This window comes from Aquarana catesbeiana, linkage group LG01 (assembly GCF_042186555.1).
Source record: "Aquarana catesbeiana isolate 2022-GZ linkage group LG01, ASM4218655v1, whole genome shotgun sequence".
Lineage (NCBI taxonomy): Eukaryota > Metazoa > Chordata > Amphibia > Anura > Ranidae > Aquarana > Aquarana catesbeiana.
The window spans coordinates 855554263-855572333 of record NC_133324.1 but is presented as its reverse complement, the minus strand read 5'-3'; the positions used below and the strand labels follow the sequence as shown (position 1 = coordinate 855572333).

Sequence of the window (18071 nt, the reverse complement as noted above, 5' to 3'; positions counted from 1 at the left end):
CGCGCGTGCGCCGCCGGCGGCGCGCGCGCGTGCCCGCTGCGTCGCTCGGGACCCGGTGCGCGTGCCCGGCGGCCGCGATGTCCGCCGGGCACCCGTGATTGCCGGGTAACAGAGCAGGAGCGTGGATCTGTGCATGTAAACACAGATCCACGTCCTGTCAGAGAGGAGAGGAGACCGATGGCGTGTCCCTTGTACATAGGGACAGCGATCGGTCACCTCCCCCAGTCAGTCCCCTCCCCCCACAGTTAGAATCACCTCCTTAGGTAATACATTAACCCCTCGAGCGCCCCCTAGTGTTAACCCCTTCCCTGCCAGTCACATTTACACAGTAATCAATGCAATTTTATAGCATTGATCGCTGTATAAATGTCAATGGTCCCAAAAATGTGTCAAAAGTGTCCGATATGTCCGCCGCAATATCGCAGTCACAATAAAAATTGCAGATCGCAGCCATTACTAGTAAAAAATAAATAAATAATAAAAATGCTATAAATCTATCCCCTATTTTGTAGACGCTATAACTTTTGCGCAAACCAATCAATATACGCTTATCACAATTTTTTTTTACCAAAAATATGTAGAAGAATACGTATCGGCCTAAACTGAGGAAAAAATTTGTTAAAAAAAAAAAAAAAAATTGGATATTTATTATAGCAAAAAGTAAAAAATATTGTGTTTTTTCAAAATTGTCCCTCTTCTTTTGTTTATAGCGCAATAAATAAAAAACGCAGAGGTGATCAAATACCACCAAAAGAAAGCTCTATTTGTGGGGAAAAAATGATAAAAATTTCATTAGGGTACAGTGTAACATGACCGCGCAATTGTCATTCAAAATGCGACAGCGCTGAAAACTGAAAAATGGCTTCGGCAGGAAGGGGGTGAAAGTGCCCTGTATTGAGGTGGTTAAAGTTCATGTGCGTGTAAAGGCAGGTGTCCCAATACTTTTGGTAATATAGTGTATAACTCGCCAGCAGCCACTTGTAAAAGCAAACCGTCTTTATTGTTTTCTCACAAAACGCTTCAAACCTCCGTCCTTGTAATCAGGGTTTGGAGGTTCATCCCTCCCAAAACTCTTCGAACTCCTGGAATTCCAGGTCCCTGATGAGTACTTATTAACCCGGAGAATAGTAAAAGTCAGTCCTTTCTAGCCAGGCTACCCTGAGTTCTCAGCTACGTCTATAAAACTGTCTTCTTTAAAGAGACCACAACTCAAATACTGGGGAAGTATACCTGCTATCCAGGACATATTGCTGGTGTCCTGTACTATATATATATATATATATATATATATATATATATATATATATATATATATATATATATATATATATATATATATATATATATATAATATAATTATGATTTATGTCTATGGTATCGGTAATTATCTAATGTGACATGCCATTCAAACATGATGCATATGTGCTTATCACCCACTCCCTGTCCTCTGCAGGAATGACATATTTCATTACTTTGATATCATACACTGCCCTAAGGTACTTGTCAACCTTGTGCCCTCTATTTCTGAACAAGCAAGAGATAGAAATACATTTCAGCAGAGCTGTATAAATGTAATTGCAGCTTTTTGAACAAAAATGTAATATTGTTAGACAGGCTTTTGAAATTAACACATTTTATAGCTGTGTCTATTACTGTTTTTTTCATTTACCGTGTGGAAAATTAGTTATTTGATCCCCTACAGATTTTGTACGTTTGCCCAAGTACAAATAAAGGATGGGTCTATAATTTTTATCATAGGTGTATTTTAAATGATAGAGACAGATTATCAGCCAAAAATCCAGAAAAAGTACATAAAAGAAATGCTATAAATTAAGTTGCAGTTCAGTGAGTAAAACAAGTATTTGATCCCCAGGCAAAACATGACTTAGTACTTGGTGGAGAAAACCTTGTTGGCAAGCACAGAGGTAAGATGTTTCTTGTAGATAGTGACCAGGTTTGCACACCTCTCAGGAGGGATTTTGGTCCACTCTTCTTTACAGATCTTCTCTAAATCCTTAAGATTTCTTGGCTCTCTTTTGACAACTCGAAGTTTCAGCTCCCTCCATAAATTTTCTATAGGAATAATGTCTGGAGACTTACTTTATTCCATGACCTTAATGTGCTTCTTCTTGAGCCACTCCTTTGTTGCCTTGGCAGTATGTTGTGGGCCATTGTCATGTTGGAAGACCCATCCACGACCCATCTTCAGTGCTCTGGCTGAGGCAAGAATGTTCTCATCCAAGATTTTACAATACATGGCCCTGTCCATTGGCCCTTCAATGCAAAAAAGTCTGCCTGTACCTTTAATAGAGAAACTGCCCCAAAGCATGTGTCCACCTCCATGCTTGACTGTAGGGATGGTGTTCTTAGGGTCATAGTCAAAGATTTTTCTTCTTCCAAACATGGCGAGTCGAGTTAATGCCAAAGAGCTCAATTTTGGTCTCATCTGACCACAGCAGAGGGGGACTTGCCGTGTTTGGAGGCAGAAAAATGCTGACAATGACCCTAAGAACACCATCCCTACAGTCAAGCATGGAGGTGGAAAATTAGGCTTTGGGGCTGTTTCTCTGCTGAGCGTACAGACCGACTTTGCCGCATTGAGGGGCCAATGGATGGGGCCATGTATTGTAAAATCTAGGATGAGAACCTTCCCTCAGCCAACACTCTGAAGATCAGTCGTGGTTGGGTCTTTCAGCATGACAATGACCCAAAACATACCACCAAAGCAACAAAGGAGTGGCTCAAGAAGATGCACATTAGGGTCTTGGAGTGGCCTAGCCAGTCTCCGGAACGTAATTCTATAAAAAATGTATGGAGGGAGCTGAAACTTCGAGCTGCCAAGCAACAGCCAAGAAACCTTAAAGGGGTTGTAAAGGTAAACATTTTTTCACCTTAATGCATTCTATGCATTAAGGTGAAAAAACTTTTGACAGTACCGCCGCCCCCAGCCCCCCCGTTTTACTTACCTGACGCCTCGAATCTTCGCTGCACGTTCTTGTCATCTTCGCTGCAGCTCAGCCTGGTCGCTGATTGGCTGCAGTGGATGGATTGAAAGCAGCGCAGCCATTGGCTCGCGCTGCTGTCAATCACATCCGATGACGCGGCGCGCCGGGGGGCGGGGCCGAGTGATACAGCGAGCGGCTATAGCCGCCGGCTGTATCACGGGAGCGCGCCCGCAAGCACTCACCACCATGCGAGGGAGCTCGCATTAAGGTGGTGAATGCTTGCGGGGAGGAGCTGAAACAGCCGCCGAGGGACCCCAGAAGACTAGGTTCGGGGCCACTCTGTGCAGAACGAGCTGCACAGTGAAGGTAAGTATGATATGTTTGTTATTTTTTAAAAAAAAAAAAATTACCTTTACAACCGCTTTAAGGATTTAGAGAAGATCTGTAAAAAGAGCGGACCAAAATCCCTCCTAGGATGTGTGCAAACCTGGTCACTAACTACAAGAAACATCTTAACTCTGTGTGTCTGTTTTTTACTCACTGAATTGCAACTCCATTTATAACATTTGTATCATGTGTTTTTCTGTATTTTTGGTTGATGATATGTCTCTATAATTTAAAATACACCTATGATAAAAATTATTATAAACCCTTCATTTCTTTGTAGGTGGGCAAACGTACAAAATCTGCAGGGAATCAAACAATTATTTTACCCACTGTATGCTTGTACAGACATTTGAAGTATATGTTGTATTAAATTTAAAATTTTTAACTTTTGTCCTTTCTGTATTTTTTTTTTCCTTCAAATATCTATTATTTCTCAGGTAGTCACTGGACAATATAGGATTTATATAAAGGATGGGTGACTTTTACTGTAATAAAATGCCATTTAGAGAAAAGCACCAAAATGATGGTTACTAGCTTTTTTTATATGAGTGTAAGACACTGCTCCCCACTTTATCGTCTGCATTATAAATCATAGAAATGCCCATTTATCTTATTATCACTTTTAAATAAACTGGGCATTCATGGTCAGTAAGTCATTTAAAGCAGTGGTCATCAACCCTGTCCTCAGGGCCCACTAACAGGCCAGGTTTGCAAGATAACTGAAATACATTACAGGTGATATAATTTGCTGTTCAGTGATTGCAGTATTCTAGTCTGTATCTCCCTAAAGTAATACATAAAACCTGGCCTGTTAGTGGGCTCTGAGGACAGGGTTGACCACTCATTTAAGGCATTACAAAGAGTAAAGCTGATGTGCAGTTTAGAGGAAGCTTTAGCAATTGGTCAGATTTTAATTTACTGTAGCCTGATTGCAGATGAGTTTTAATGGTTACTACAGGTTACTGCACGTTTCTGTTTGCTTTATTAAATAAGCCTGTATGGTCTATCGTTGCTCTTCTGTAGTGAGCAAAATGTGCCATTGGCCTAGTGGATGTTTTAACCATCTGGGCAGCATAGTTCCTAAGTGGTTAGCACTCTAACTTTGCAGCACTGGGGTCCTGGGTTCTCTGCTGAATTTGTATGTAAGTGCTAATATACAGTATGATTATGTGGATTTCCGCTGGGTGCTTTAGTTTTTTCACACAATCTGGAAACATGTTGTTAGGTTAAAGTGTTTCAACTTCCAGTATGTTTATATGCATGCGTCTGTATACTTGCCATAGATGTGTGGGACTGTAAGTTTCCTCGTGATTGGGCACTGATTCAGTTGTTATGCAATTGGTGGCCACTTTAAGTGAACTAATCTAGAAACCTTAAAGGTGTACATGGTAAGCAAAAGACTCATGTATGCTGTGGCATTCAGATGATGCTATGTGGGTACATACATTGCATAGTAAGACAAATCATGCCATCAACACCCCATCCTAGCCCTTAAAACGGAACTAAACCCATTGATTTAATGGTTCCAAAAAAATAGTTACATTACAGGCATGCCAGGATTGCTGACTGTTCCATTGGCTTGTGTTCTCAACCGAACTGTCAAACCATCAAATGGCTGGTGTCATACCTTATCACATGTGTGTCACCATTGCAGTTGCAAATCAAACAGAAGCTAAGATAGCACCTTCATTGGCTGAAAAGGATAGGAGGGTTTAGTTTGATGCTAAAGCTTATGTGAGATTTTATTAATTTATTTTAACATTTGAGTATATTCCGCTTTAATTCAAGATGGGATAGATCGATGGATTTGTGATTCTTGCATTAATCTTTCCTCCTGCCACCTTTTTATAGCTTATCAGAAATCAAAATTACTTCAGACCAGGCAACAACCACAATATACTATCTTCAGTTGCCCAGTTAGGATGATCCTAGACAAGCACTTCTACCAGTAGCCATGTCCTATTCTGATGACATAGTTCCTGGTCCTGATGATGTCAGTGAGTGACACAGTAACAAAACTGGTTGGAGACCAGGCGGATCAGTCATCGCAACCAGAATTGTTAGGAAAATAAGGTTGCCTCACTATATGGAGTAAGGTCAGTATTACTGTATGATAGGCCATCTCCTAGAAAAAAATATCAATAGAATCTTCATTAGCAGTTGGGAGGGGGTGGGGGTTGGCAATTTTGTATTACCTTTTCTTTCAGGACAGCACCTGGAAAGAGGGCAGCTCCACCAACTTCCCAGTAAACGCTGCAGTCATTTCTTTAAAGCCTGGACACTTACACCATGTTGTAGTGTTTTCTCCAGCCATGGTGGAAGCGCTGCAAGGGACCAGGGGTGTGCTGCGCTCTCTCCAGGTGGAGAAGGGTTAGGGCATACCTGATACTATTTTATTTTCTGTCTGCTGGCCAGCCCAACACCCCCCCTGACGGGTGGGGGGTGTGCCGGTGCCTTTTTCCTTTTCGAGCCCGGCGAGGGCAGAGGTCGGTGAAGGGTCCCGCCCTGGTAGACTGGGGGGGGCGCGGGCAGAGTGTGTGGTCTGCACTAGGCAGTGTGGCGTCTCTGACTTCCTGCCTGTACTCTCTTTTGGGTCCCTAGTGGCGGTGACATCACTGCCGGACGGGGTGGGACTTCCGGCGATGCGCGGTGGCTTCTGGTTTCAGCCACTGGAACGCAGGAGGGGGTGGCGGCCTCAGAGGGTGCAATTTTCGGTCCTTGCAGTGGCGAAACGACTGCAAAAATTTAAAAATAAAAAGGCTGCCGGACAAGCCACAAGCACCAGCCAGACCCAGGTAGGAAAGGTAGTGGCCTTTGTTAACTACAACTGGGCTATGTTTATTTTTTTCCTCCCTTGAGCCTTGAGGAATATGAGCCTGCATCATATTCCTCAGTTGACTTCTCTGGGGAAGTGTGCTTTACAGCAGTAATGTTGTGGTATATATTGTATCACTGACTGTTTTTTATGGGTCTGCTGGGGAGGAGATCTAAATCTGCAGGATTTGTTTATGGTATATTTTGTCTGCTTGGTGTTTTTTCAGACTAAGGAAAAGACAAAACACGTTTCCCCTCCCCCCATGAAGATAGCGCACAAGTTTGTAATAAGAGACCTAAGCTTGACAAAGCTTTCTCGCAGGTATCGCGGAACACCAATTTATCCTTTGAGGACATGGGGGACTTAAAGGACACTATTGACAAGAGGACTGATTCTTTGTCAAAAAAGGCTTGGGATTCTACAATAGTCAATCTCAAATTGGCAATGGCGTCAACGGTAGTAGCCAGGAATTTAGAACACTGGTTAGAGCAACTAAAGGGCCATATTGAGGCAGGAACCTCACGCAAAAGATCTGCTGGAGACTCTGCCAATCCTACAGAAGGCAGTAGGTTACATGGCAGATGCCTCGGCGGAGTCAGTGAGGATGACTGCAAGATCTTCGGCTTTGAATAATTCAGCAAGAAGAGTTTTGCGGGTAAAGACCTGGTCAGGCGATTCAGCCCTTTAAGTCAAAGATGTGTGGCTTACCCTTTGAGGGGGATCTGATGTTTGCTCCGGACCTAGACGTGGTTCTGGACAGAACAGCAGAAATAAGCCTTTCCAGCCAAAAAAGTTTCATCGCAACCCAAGAAAAATTTTCATCCTTTTCACCAGACCCGGGACTCAAAGGAAACAGGACAGAAGAGACCTTGGAAGTCCCAGAGGGGTCGAGGGAGAACTGGGGTGTTTCGTCCCCCCAGTGACGGTCTCCCGACTGTGGGAGGAAGACTGCAGTCTTTTCTCCCACAGTGGAAGGGGGCGACATCCAGTGCATTTGTCCTCAAAATAATCTCGGAGGGCTACACACTGGAGTTCTTGGAAAATCTGCCATCTCGATTCTATGTGACGCAGCTCCCCAAAGGTCAAGAAAAATCTTGTATGGACGTGGTTTATTCGGTGAGGAAGCTTCTTCCCGCGTACTTACGTGTTCCCATAACACCAATGTCACAGAGATATCTACGAATGGCAATCAGAGCAGGGGGAGTGGTATCGCACTTTCAGTTCAGGGCTCTCCCGTTCGGTCTCCCCTCTTCACCAAGGATCTTCATGAAGTTTATGGCGGAATCGCACTGCTCAGGTTGGAGGGGGTCTCAGTATTGCCTTATCTGGACGACCTCCTGTTGTTTGCCAGCTCAAAAGACCTATTGTGCAGGGATTTGGAAAAGGCTCTGAACCATTTGGAAAATTTTGGGATGGCTTCTGAACAAGGAAAAATCAAACCTTAATCCTTTTCAGAGGACCATTTTCCTGGGGTATGTCATCGAGTCGATACAGGAAAAGATTTTCCTCCCAGAGGAAAAATTGATAAAGGTGCAGGCCGCAGTGAAAAGAGTACAGACAAATTTATCTGTTTCAGTTCGGGCAGCCATGTCCACACTATGGCTTCTCACAGCCTCAATCCCAGCTGTTCAGTGGGCCCTCCTCCATTCGAAAGGCCTCCAACAGGCTATTCTACAGAATTGGGCCTACGGAGAGTCTTTGGATAAGCAGATCAATATCCCATCTTCAGTAAGAAGGAAGTTATGGTGGTGGAGGACGCAAACAAATTTGAACAAGGGCTTGTTCTGGACCTTATCCGCAGCAAAGATCTTGACAACAGATGCAAGTTCCTGGGAGTGTGGTGCACATCTAGAAAGCCAGATGGCCCAAGGGTCCTGGACAGTAGAGGAATCCAGGAGGTCCTCCAACTGGAGGGAACTAAGGGCCATTTTCCTGGGGCTGTGGGCCTTCAAACGGATAATCAGGGGCCAACACATCCAAGTATTAACAGACAACGCCACAGCAGTGGCTTACATCTCAAAAGGGGGCACAAGAAGCAGGTGTCGTCTAAACTTGGCCCTAGAGACTCTGACTTAGGCGGAAGACTTGGCATCCTTAACAGCAGTGCACCTGAAGGGCAGCCAAAATCAGATGGCGGACTTCTTAAGCAGAAGAAGGGTACTAGAGTCCGAATGGAGCCTAAGTCTGAATGTTATTCAGAGGATAATAGGCAGATTGGGGGCTCCCCAGGTCGACCTTTTTGCATTACAAACCAATGCAAAAGTACCGGTCTACTTTTCTCTAAACTGGTAGGACCAAGTGGCGTGTCTGGACGCACTGACTCAGCACTGGACCTTCCGCTTGTGTTACGCCTTTCCCCCTGTGCAAATGATCCCTTAATGCTCAAGAAACTACAAGGAGAAAAAAACTACCCTAATTCTGGTAGCCCCGTATTGGCTCAAGAGGGCTTGGTTTTCAGTTCTATTAAAATTAGCAGTAGAGCCCCATTGGTTGCTTCTGGTTCAAAGGGACCTGCTGACTCAGGGTCTTCTTCGGCATCCCGATGTGGGTCATCTCAGACTGGCTACTGAGGAGCAAATCCTGAGAAGAAAGGGTTTGTCAGAAGGTTTAATTTGTACCCTGCTAAATAGCAGGAAGATGGTCACAAGAGCCATTTATTTTAAAACCTGGAAATGCTTCAATTCCTGGTGTGTCTCAAAAGATTACTCTCCACAGAAGGACCTTTCAGTTTTGGAGTTTCTCCATGACGGAATAGAGAAGGGTTTGGCAGCCAGTACATTAAAGGTTCAGGTAGTTGCACTGTCAGTTTTTCTAAAAAGAAGGTTATCTCTAGACCCTTTGGGCATTCGATTTTTTAATGCACTAGCTAGGGCTAGGCCGGTGCCATTTAAGTTTTTCCCCAAATGGGATTTATCAGTGGTTTTGCAGGGGTTGACTAGAAGACCTTTCGAACCACCAGAAGAAGCCACAATTAAGTTTTGGTCATTAAAGCTAACACTGCTGGTAGCAGTTACCTTGGCTAGAAGGGTCAGCGAACTACAGGCATTATCTATCATTGAGCTGTTCTTGACCGTCTTTCCAGACCAGGTAGTGCTGAGGATAAACCCAGGGTTTTTGCCAAAGGTTGCTTCAGTTTTTCACAGATCCCAAGAGATAGTGCTACCAACATTCTGTCCATTTCCAGCATGCCCCAAAGAGAGATTTTCATAGTCTGGACATAAAGAGATGCGTTTTATGCTATCTAGAGGTAACAGGAGAGTTTAGAAAGTCCAATTCTCTGTTTGTTTTGTTTTTCGGGGGCACGAAAGGGTTACGGGGCTCCTAAAAACTCAATTGAAAGGTGGCTTTGGATGGCTATTCAGGAAGCCTAGAGGGCTGCGGAAGTAGAACCTCCCGCAGGGGTAGTGGCCCTTTCAACCTCGGGCTGTAGCAACGTCCTGGGTGGAACGAGCTGGAGCTTCACCAGGGCAAATATGCAAGGCGGCCACATGGACGAGTTTTTCCACCTTCACTCGTCACTATAGGATGGGCCTGCTTTCGACAGCAGCGCAATCGTTTGGCAGGAAGGTCCTGTAGGCGGTGGTCCCACCCTAAGAGTATGTACTCGCTTATCTCCAGGTGCTGTCCTGAAAACCGAGGTGAGAAAACCTTAGTTAGACTTACCGGTAACGGTATTTCTACGAGTCTTTCAGGACCGATGACCCTCCCTTGGTTATGAATGTTAATATGGTGTTATTTCTATGTTCTGCTTATATAATTTCAGCATGGCTGGAGGTGCTCGATAACGACTGAGGCCATGGTGGAAGTGTCCAGGCTTTCACCACTTCAGCCCCAGAAGAATTGGTTGCTCAATGACCAGGCCATTTTTTGCGATACGGCACTGCGTCGCTTTAACTGACAATTGCGCTGTTCCCAAACACAATTGACAATATTTTTTTCCCACAAATAAAGCTTTCTTTTGGTGGTTTTTATTTTTTGCGCTATAAACAAAAAAAGAGCGACAATTTTGAAAAAAAACACAATATTTTGTACTTTTTGCTGTAATAAATAGCCCCAATTTTTTTTAAAAAAAAGCTAATTTTTTTCCTCAGTTTAGGCCGATTTGTATTCTTCTACATATTTTTGGTAATAAATATCGCAAAAAGCGTATTTTGATTGGTTTGCGCAAAATTTATAGCGTCTACAAAATAGGGGGTATATTTATGGCATTTTTATTATTATTTTTTTTTACTAGTAATGGCGGCGATCTGCGACCTTTATCGAGACTATGACATTAAGGCGGACACATCGGACACTTTTGACACGTTTTTGGGTTGATTGACAATAATACAGCGATCAGTGCTATAAAAATGCACTGATTACTGTATAAATGTCACTGGCAGGGAAGGGGTTAACACTAGGGGGTGATTAAGGGGTTAACTGTTTTCCCTATGTGTGTGTTCTAACTGTGGGGGATGGGACTTACTATAGGAGATGAGATCATGGTTCCCAGCTCATAGGAACTCAATCTCTCTCTCCTCTCCTCACAGAACTGGGATATGTGTGTTTACACACACGTCCCTGTTCTGCCTCTCGTACCCGCGATCGCTCGTGGCCGGTGGTCATCGCGACTGCCGGTCACGAGCATTGGCGCCCCCACCGTGCAGCGGGCGCGTGTGCCTGCTATTCCGTTTAAAGGGACCGACGTATAGCTAAAACGGTTCGCGGGATCGTGCCGACCTGCTGCCGTATAATGACGGTGGCTGGTCGGCAAGTGGTTAAAGAAATGACTGCAGTGTTTTCCCGAAAGTGGGTGGAGTTGTGCTCTCTCCAGGTGCTGTCCTGAAAGACTCGTAGAAATACCGTTACTGGTAAGTCTAACTAAGATTTTTTATTACCTTTTATTGTGGCCGGGATTAGGAAACAAAACCACCCAATTCCCTGCTATTTAATCCACTTAGATGCATTTACAATAAAAAAAAAAAAAAAAGGCTGAGTCACCATTTACTTAGTCCGTTATCACATGGTGCTTTTATAATCTCTTTTCCAGTAGCCCAGGCAGTCTACCTGGTATTGTTGACTCCTCTCATGAAATGATTTCATGATGCTGCTTGAACTCTTCTGGACCCTGTGAGAACACACTCTCTGTTTCACAGTGAATGGAAAGCATCCATGTCATAAGAAAGTAACATGGATACTCACAGAAGGATCCTCCACATGTCAGTCCCGGAAAAAGAAGACACTGGCCTGTCATGTGACTTCAGAATTGGGCCTTTTAGATTTTTTTATTTTATTTTAAATGTAGTGGCTGATCAGCTAAATTGTAGTGTGAGAAGGCAAGTAGCCTGGAAAACTATTTTAAGCAGTTATGGTCTTCTGTCACATTGAACAGCTGGCCATTCCATTCTAGCATCTCTCATTTAGAAGTTCTTTTAACCCACAGAATTGGAAATCACTTTTTCCCCAACAAACTAGATTATTGTGGTGAATAACTATCCCTGGAAGTCAGCAGTTTATGAGATGTTGGGGTGACGATATTCCGCGCTTAGGAGAATAGGAACAAGGAAGGACTGCTGCCCCCCCTAAAAATGAAAATCACCTAGGTGAAATCCAGTGTACAGAAATTGCTATAAACAGGGGAATTGGCGCTGTCCGGCTATATGTGCATTAAATAATGATTCCTACAAGTGTAAGAAAAAAGGAGGCATACATGTAGAAAAAATAATAAAAAATAATAAAACAATTAATATGCGTGTGACCAATGTGTTGTGGGAGCTATTAAAGTGCAAACAACACTCCCAACAGGTGTTAGAATAATAAAGTGCAACTTGCTCCTGAGATAAATATATATGTGCCAATTTCTCAATAAGAACCAACTGCCTATATATGTAAAGAAATGTGCCCAAAAGTAAAAACAAGAACTCCGAAATAAACACTTATGGCAATAAAACAGTGTTGGCAGTAAAGAACAAACAATTATGACAGTTCCACTGGAACTCTGTCCAGTGGAACTGGTCTAAGTGAGAAGGATAAACACCCCTGGACGGAGGACCACTTCCTGGACTTTGCCATCGCAGGATTTTCCACATATGCCTTTTACCCCTGCAGGGGTTAGGCAGTCCGGTGAGTGTAAGCATGAGCGGGGGTGCAGTGAAGGACGGGGACAACACCAGTCAATGCTGAAATCACGTTTTTTTCACCAAAAGGATACACTTTAGGACCTTGATTTTGGACACTTACTGCTTTATACATTTTTGTTGTTTTTCACATATATATTTTCTTTACCTTTCACACATTGCTTTGTTGGACTTTTTTATGCACACATTCTGGGGATTTTTTACTGTCATAATTGTTTGTTCTTTACTGCCAATACTGTTTTATTGCCATAAGTGTTTATTTTGGAGTTCTTGTTTTTACTTTTGGGCACATTTCTATACATATATAGGTAGTTGGTTCTTATTGAGAAATTGGCACATATATATTTATCTCAGGAGCAAGTTGCACTTTATTATTCTAACACCTGTTGGGAGTGTTGTTTGCACTTTAATAGCTCCCACAACACATTGGTCACACGCATATTAATTGTTTTATTTTTTTTTATTATTTTATTATTTTTTCTACATGTATGCCTCCTTTTTTCTTACACTTGTAGGAATCATTATTTAATGCACATATAGCCGGACAGCGCCAATTCCCCTGTTTATAGCAGTTTATGAGATGTTGTAACCACCACGTCTGGCACCGATAATTTCCATGGTCAAAGTCACCTTGATTACACTTCTTACCCATTTGATTGTTCAGTAGAACAGCAGCTGAGTTTCAGTCATGAATTTTTTGTTTACCTATTTACGGGATGAGTAGATGTAATTAATAATGTGGCCACTGTGTGTATGCATACTTTAAATTGATGTAAGCTATATGAATGACTAAACAGTAGGTTTCTGCACAACATGGTTGTAGATAGACAGACAGGTTTCTCACCACATACCCCATTAGAGTTGCATGCCTTTAGAACCATCGCTATTGTCCTCACAAGGACAAAAGTGGCACATGTACTGTGAGGCGTTACAATTACAGTCTTCCAATACTAGCATATACTACTGCAGTTAATCCTACTTGGTCAGGTTGTTGTAATCCCCTGTGGAATCTATTACATCTGTTTACCAGCCGTGAATTTCCATTTATAAAATTCATTCTTATATACATGTGTTGACAATAACCTGTCTGAGAGGTACATCAGGGAACAAATAATGACTGCGGGAAAAACCCCTGTCTTTATCTCTATCTCTATTGTGTGAATGTATCTAGTACATTTTTACAATGAATCTTCTTTCTTGGGAGATGTATTAATAGCTTGTGCTTTTCAGAGGCCAGCTGAAGAGCAAAAAGAGTTACTCAATAAATGGAATGAAATGGGAACAGATGAACCAGGTAAAGGTCTATTTTATATTTGCCTCTTATGCATCCTCTGTTTAAAGTGGCCCTAATGTTGATGTAAATGGTTTTGTGACTGTGGTTGGGACATTATTTGTAGTCTGTAGTGGGACCAAGTTTGATATCTGTGATTAATATGTGCCTAGTGAAAGAAGACAAAACAGATAGTTTAGTCAAAGCTGAAGTCCAGCCAGTGAAGTTTCCACCCATAAAAAATAACCTCCAACCACTTCTGGCTAATTGGTGCATAAATTAAAAAAAAAACTTAATCTAAATCCCCAAATACTCTGATGTTGGTGGTGATGTGATGAGATGGGTTCTGAGTCTTCTCTCACCCTTGCAGCAAAGTGACATGGACACTTCTCATTTGCTGTGTATCAGTGGAGTGTTAACAGGTCCTGAAAACTGCATCGGCGGCATGATCTCATCATGACGGGGGCAGCATCAGGGCAGGTTGGTGGTGGGCCTGTACAGTCATTTTGGATCAGCAGTCTCCACTAGCAGATGAGGCAAAGGATACGTGAAGGTAGGTAAGTAGCTATAAAACTTTGGACAGCTCTTGGAGGGTCATAGTCACACAAATAAATAATATACTAAGAAAGTTAGACATTGTAATGCATTTATCTCAGTTGATAAGGAGGTTTTTATGTACAGTAGATTATATAGCACTGAAGTCTTGCATGTGCTTATGAAATATGCTTATTAGCATTTACTTTTGCATCCTCAATCTAATTCTGTTTAGTTTAGTTGATGTTTTTGTTTTTTTGTTTTGTTCAGACTTATCCCTTTTTAGACCTGTGTATGCACCTAAGGACTTTCTTGAGGTATGTAAAAACCATAGCAAAAAATGTGTGAGCAATACTTGGAAGATTAGATATTTGGGTAAATACCTGTCAAAGCTCTACCAATATAATATCCTTTGAAAACTCAATGCTGCTGGTACCTCACAACTTCCATGTTGGCAAAATATATACTCCCCTATGTAACCCAACATATTTTTGTGAATGTTTGAAGATAGGTACTGTGTTCTGCATATTGTGTTCCTGCCCAAAATCACAAAGACTCTGGATTTGAATATTTCACCTGATTAGAAATATACTCCATCAAAATGTACCTAAAATGCCTGAGAAGTTCTATTACACAAACCTATTTTCCCTCTCACCAAGAATAAACTCAAATGTCACCTTTGTCTGTCTGTACTACACTTGAAACTATGTACAAGCATTAAAATGAAAGCTATCCTTGTTTTATCTCCTGTTTAGCTTACAGTATATTTAATTCATTTTTTGAAAGAAAAATCTGAGCTTTTAGTCTCATGCAACTTCATTTGATGGCCAGGCAGTATTATATTGGGCTTCATGCTCTCACCATTACTCTTCTAACTGGAAGCCATCTTTGTTGGTGGGACAGGACACAATATCATCTGGGAAAGAAATGCAGCTTAAAGTGGTTTTTCAGTCCTCTATTAAAAAAATTAAAAGTCAGCAGCTACAAAAACTGTAGCTGCTAATTTTTAATAATTAGACACTCACCTGTCCCAGTATCCAGTGGTGTCTCACGTGGCTGGTTTCTTCACCGGGCTTCGGTCCCCAGCGCTGGCATACTAACACTGGGCAGCTAGCTGTGACTGCTTGCGGCTTCAAAGCTGGCTGCTCACTGCGCATGCGCATCTGCAGCTTTCTGGGACCTGTGATATGTCTCAGAAGGCTGTGGAGGGGGGTGAACTTCCGCTCAGATTGCTGCGGCAGTCTGACCAGAAGTGGGGGAGCAGGTACCTGTCAAAAACAGGTACCTGCTCCCCCCCAAAAAAAGATGTGCTAAATCTGAAAGAGGAGAGGCGAAGCAGGAGAAAGAGCATAACTTCACCTTCCACCTGACTATTATACTTGTTCAACTCCCTCCTCTGGGTAGTTACAGGGGGTCCCCGGGTTACAAACAAGATAGGGACTTTAGGTTTGTTCTTAAGTTGAATCTGTTTGTAAGTCGGAACAGGTACATTTTTTAAGTGTAGCTCCAGCCAAAAAATCTATTTTTAAGTTTTGTAGATAGCATAGGGAAGGGTTATCACCCCTGTAACGTTTGTTTTGCTGTCTGTGCCCCTGTTCAGAAGATTTCACCTCACTTTCTGTCCCAATGACAATTGGATTTAGAAAATTTGGGGTTATTAGGGAAATAAGGATAGGTGATAAAGCATCAGTGGAGACACCTTTTTCCCATATTAATTCTTACAGGAGTGAATTTCCCTTCCTAGGGGTAGATTTCCTCTCACTTCCTGTTGCCTCCCTCCGTTTGTAAGTAGGAGTCGTTTGTAAGTCGGATGTTTGTAAGTAGGGGACCCCCTGTATATTGTTGGCTTTAGGTCAGCCTTATGTGTACTGATAGCATCATCTTGTAAAAATCTAAATTCAGAATACTTGGGCACACACACTTATGGCCAGATCTAACAGATCTGGAAATTGATTACTGAGCAAAACTTCTAGGCAGTGCACAGCACAGTAGCTGTGGTTGTAGGGTCATTGTGTATTTCGGCAGATGCAGTCATCACACAAGTGGAATTTCTATACCACCTGCTTTGTGCACTAGCAGATTTATACTCACATTTTACCACATGGCTGCAGTAACAATTTTGCTGAAAATAGAGTAATAGACTGGCTGAAATGATGCTTCAGGCTCTCTTCATTGCTGGCCACATATCAAATCTTTGGCTTGGTTACATGATCTCAACACCTTTAACCACTTGAAGACCAGGCCTATTCTGACACTTCTCTCCTACATGTAAAAAACTATATTTTTTGCTAGAAAATTACTTGTAACCCCAAACATTATATATTTTTTTTTAAGCAGCAGCCTTAGCAAATAAAATGGTGGGTTTTGCAATTTTTTGCCGGTATTTGTGCAATTGTTTCTGGAAAAAATACACTTTAATGAATTTTAATGCACAAAAACACAATATAATACCCCCTTTTTTTTGTATTATAAAAGATGATGTTACACTACGTAAGTAGATACCAAACATGTCATGCTTTAAAATTGCACACGTCCGTGGAACGGCTTCAAACTACGTACATTTTATTATCCATAGGCAACTCTTTGAAAGCCTTTACAGTAGGGGTCTCCAAACTATGGCCCTCCAGTTGTTCAGGAACTACAATTCCCATAATGCCTCGTCATGTCTGTGAATGTCAGAGTTGTACAATGCCTCATGGGACGTGTAGTTCCGCAACAGCTAGAGGGCTGTAGTTTGGAGATCCCTGCTTTACAGTATTTTCTGTTTTTTTTTTTTTTTTACACTGTCTCTTTATTTATTTTGCTATCACAAGGAATGTAAATGTCCCTGTGATAGCAATAAAGCATGACCGATCAACTTTACTGTGACATCTGAGGTTTATTAGACCCCAGATCTCTCCTCTGCCCTTAAAAAACATCTGTTCAAACCAAGATTAGTTTGAAGAGATGCTTTTTCAATCCAAAAATGGATTGTGTACATTCTGCCCAAACTGAACGTGACAAAATACTAGTCGCTTCCAGTCTCTTGGACCATAGAGATAATTGGGGATGTTCTGGTCCCTGATCAGCTGTATAGTAAACCGATGGAACCTCTGGCTTCAGTACCGGGCTCCTCGGTGAGACAGGAGAGTCTGGAGAGGCATCAGGGGGTGGCGGATGGAGGGGGACAACCCCTCCCTCTTCCTGTAAAAACGGTAATTAGCCGATAGAGTTGCTGATGCTCTTTTTTGTAAAAGCAATCCTAAGAAAAATAATATCAGGGTCATGACTGCAGCTGCAGCCATGGCCCCCAGTACAACCACTCACATAACCACCGGTACGTAGTTTGGCGGCAAGGGGTTAAGTTACTTCCTATCTATATGCACTTGGTCCAGCATTAGCTGCACATTATTGCTTTGAAATGACAGTTTGTGCACTGTATGTTAGCACATCTGCTTGTAGTGTCCACCAAGGATGCATGTGGCAGGGTGGCAACACAGGAGCACAACTGGGAGACAGTTGCACTTATGGACCTCCGTGGCAAGATTTCCTGATATTATTTTAATAAAAGATGCAGATTTAAAAGAATTGAAAGCAACTTTTGAAATTATATCAACATGTTTTAAAGCTTATGTGAGATCTAAATTATTTAATTTAACATGTGAGTATAGGTATACTTTGAATTTATATGTCATGGTGTATACATCCGTAGTCTGTGATATTAAAAAGACAATTTCTTCTGTCCCATGCAGGTGTTGACCGTGTCTCTGAAAAGGGCTCCTTCCAACTCCTTTATACATACCATTCTTGCATACCCTCTCCACTCCTCTCTCTGTTGCAACAGGCACTGAAATCTGTGCTGTCAGTGGTGACCTCACTTCCTTAGTCATGTAACAATGCTCAGGTCTAGCTATGATCTGCTAGGCCTGAGTCCTGTCGAATGACAAGGGGTCATTTGCCCCCCCCCCCCCCGTGCCTTAAAGCAACAGATAGTGTTACCAGCTGTGGCAGGAGAAGAAGTGGTG

At 42.4% G+C, this 18071-nt stretch overlaps 1 protein-coding gene across 3 annotated transcripts in view; it reads left to right on the top strand.

The window, feature by feature from the left end:
• TBC1D19 (TBC1 domain family member 19) overlaps positions 1-18071 on the top strand; it is a 293521-nt gene that overhangs the window by 77287 nt on the left and 198163 nt on the right. For all 3 annotated transcript variants that reach the window (XM_073609088.1, XM_073609081.1, XM_073609095.1), the window contains 2 exons: positions 13494-13557; positions 14338-14384. In XM_073609088.1, coding sequence (XP_073465189.1) covers positions 13494-13557; positions 14338-14384 — 111 coding nt within the window. The remainder of the gene's footprint in view (positions 1-13493; positions 13558-14337; positions 14385-18071) is intronic.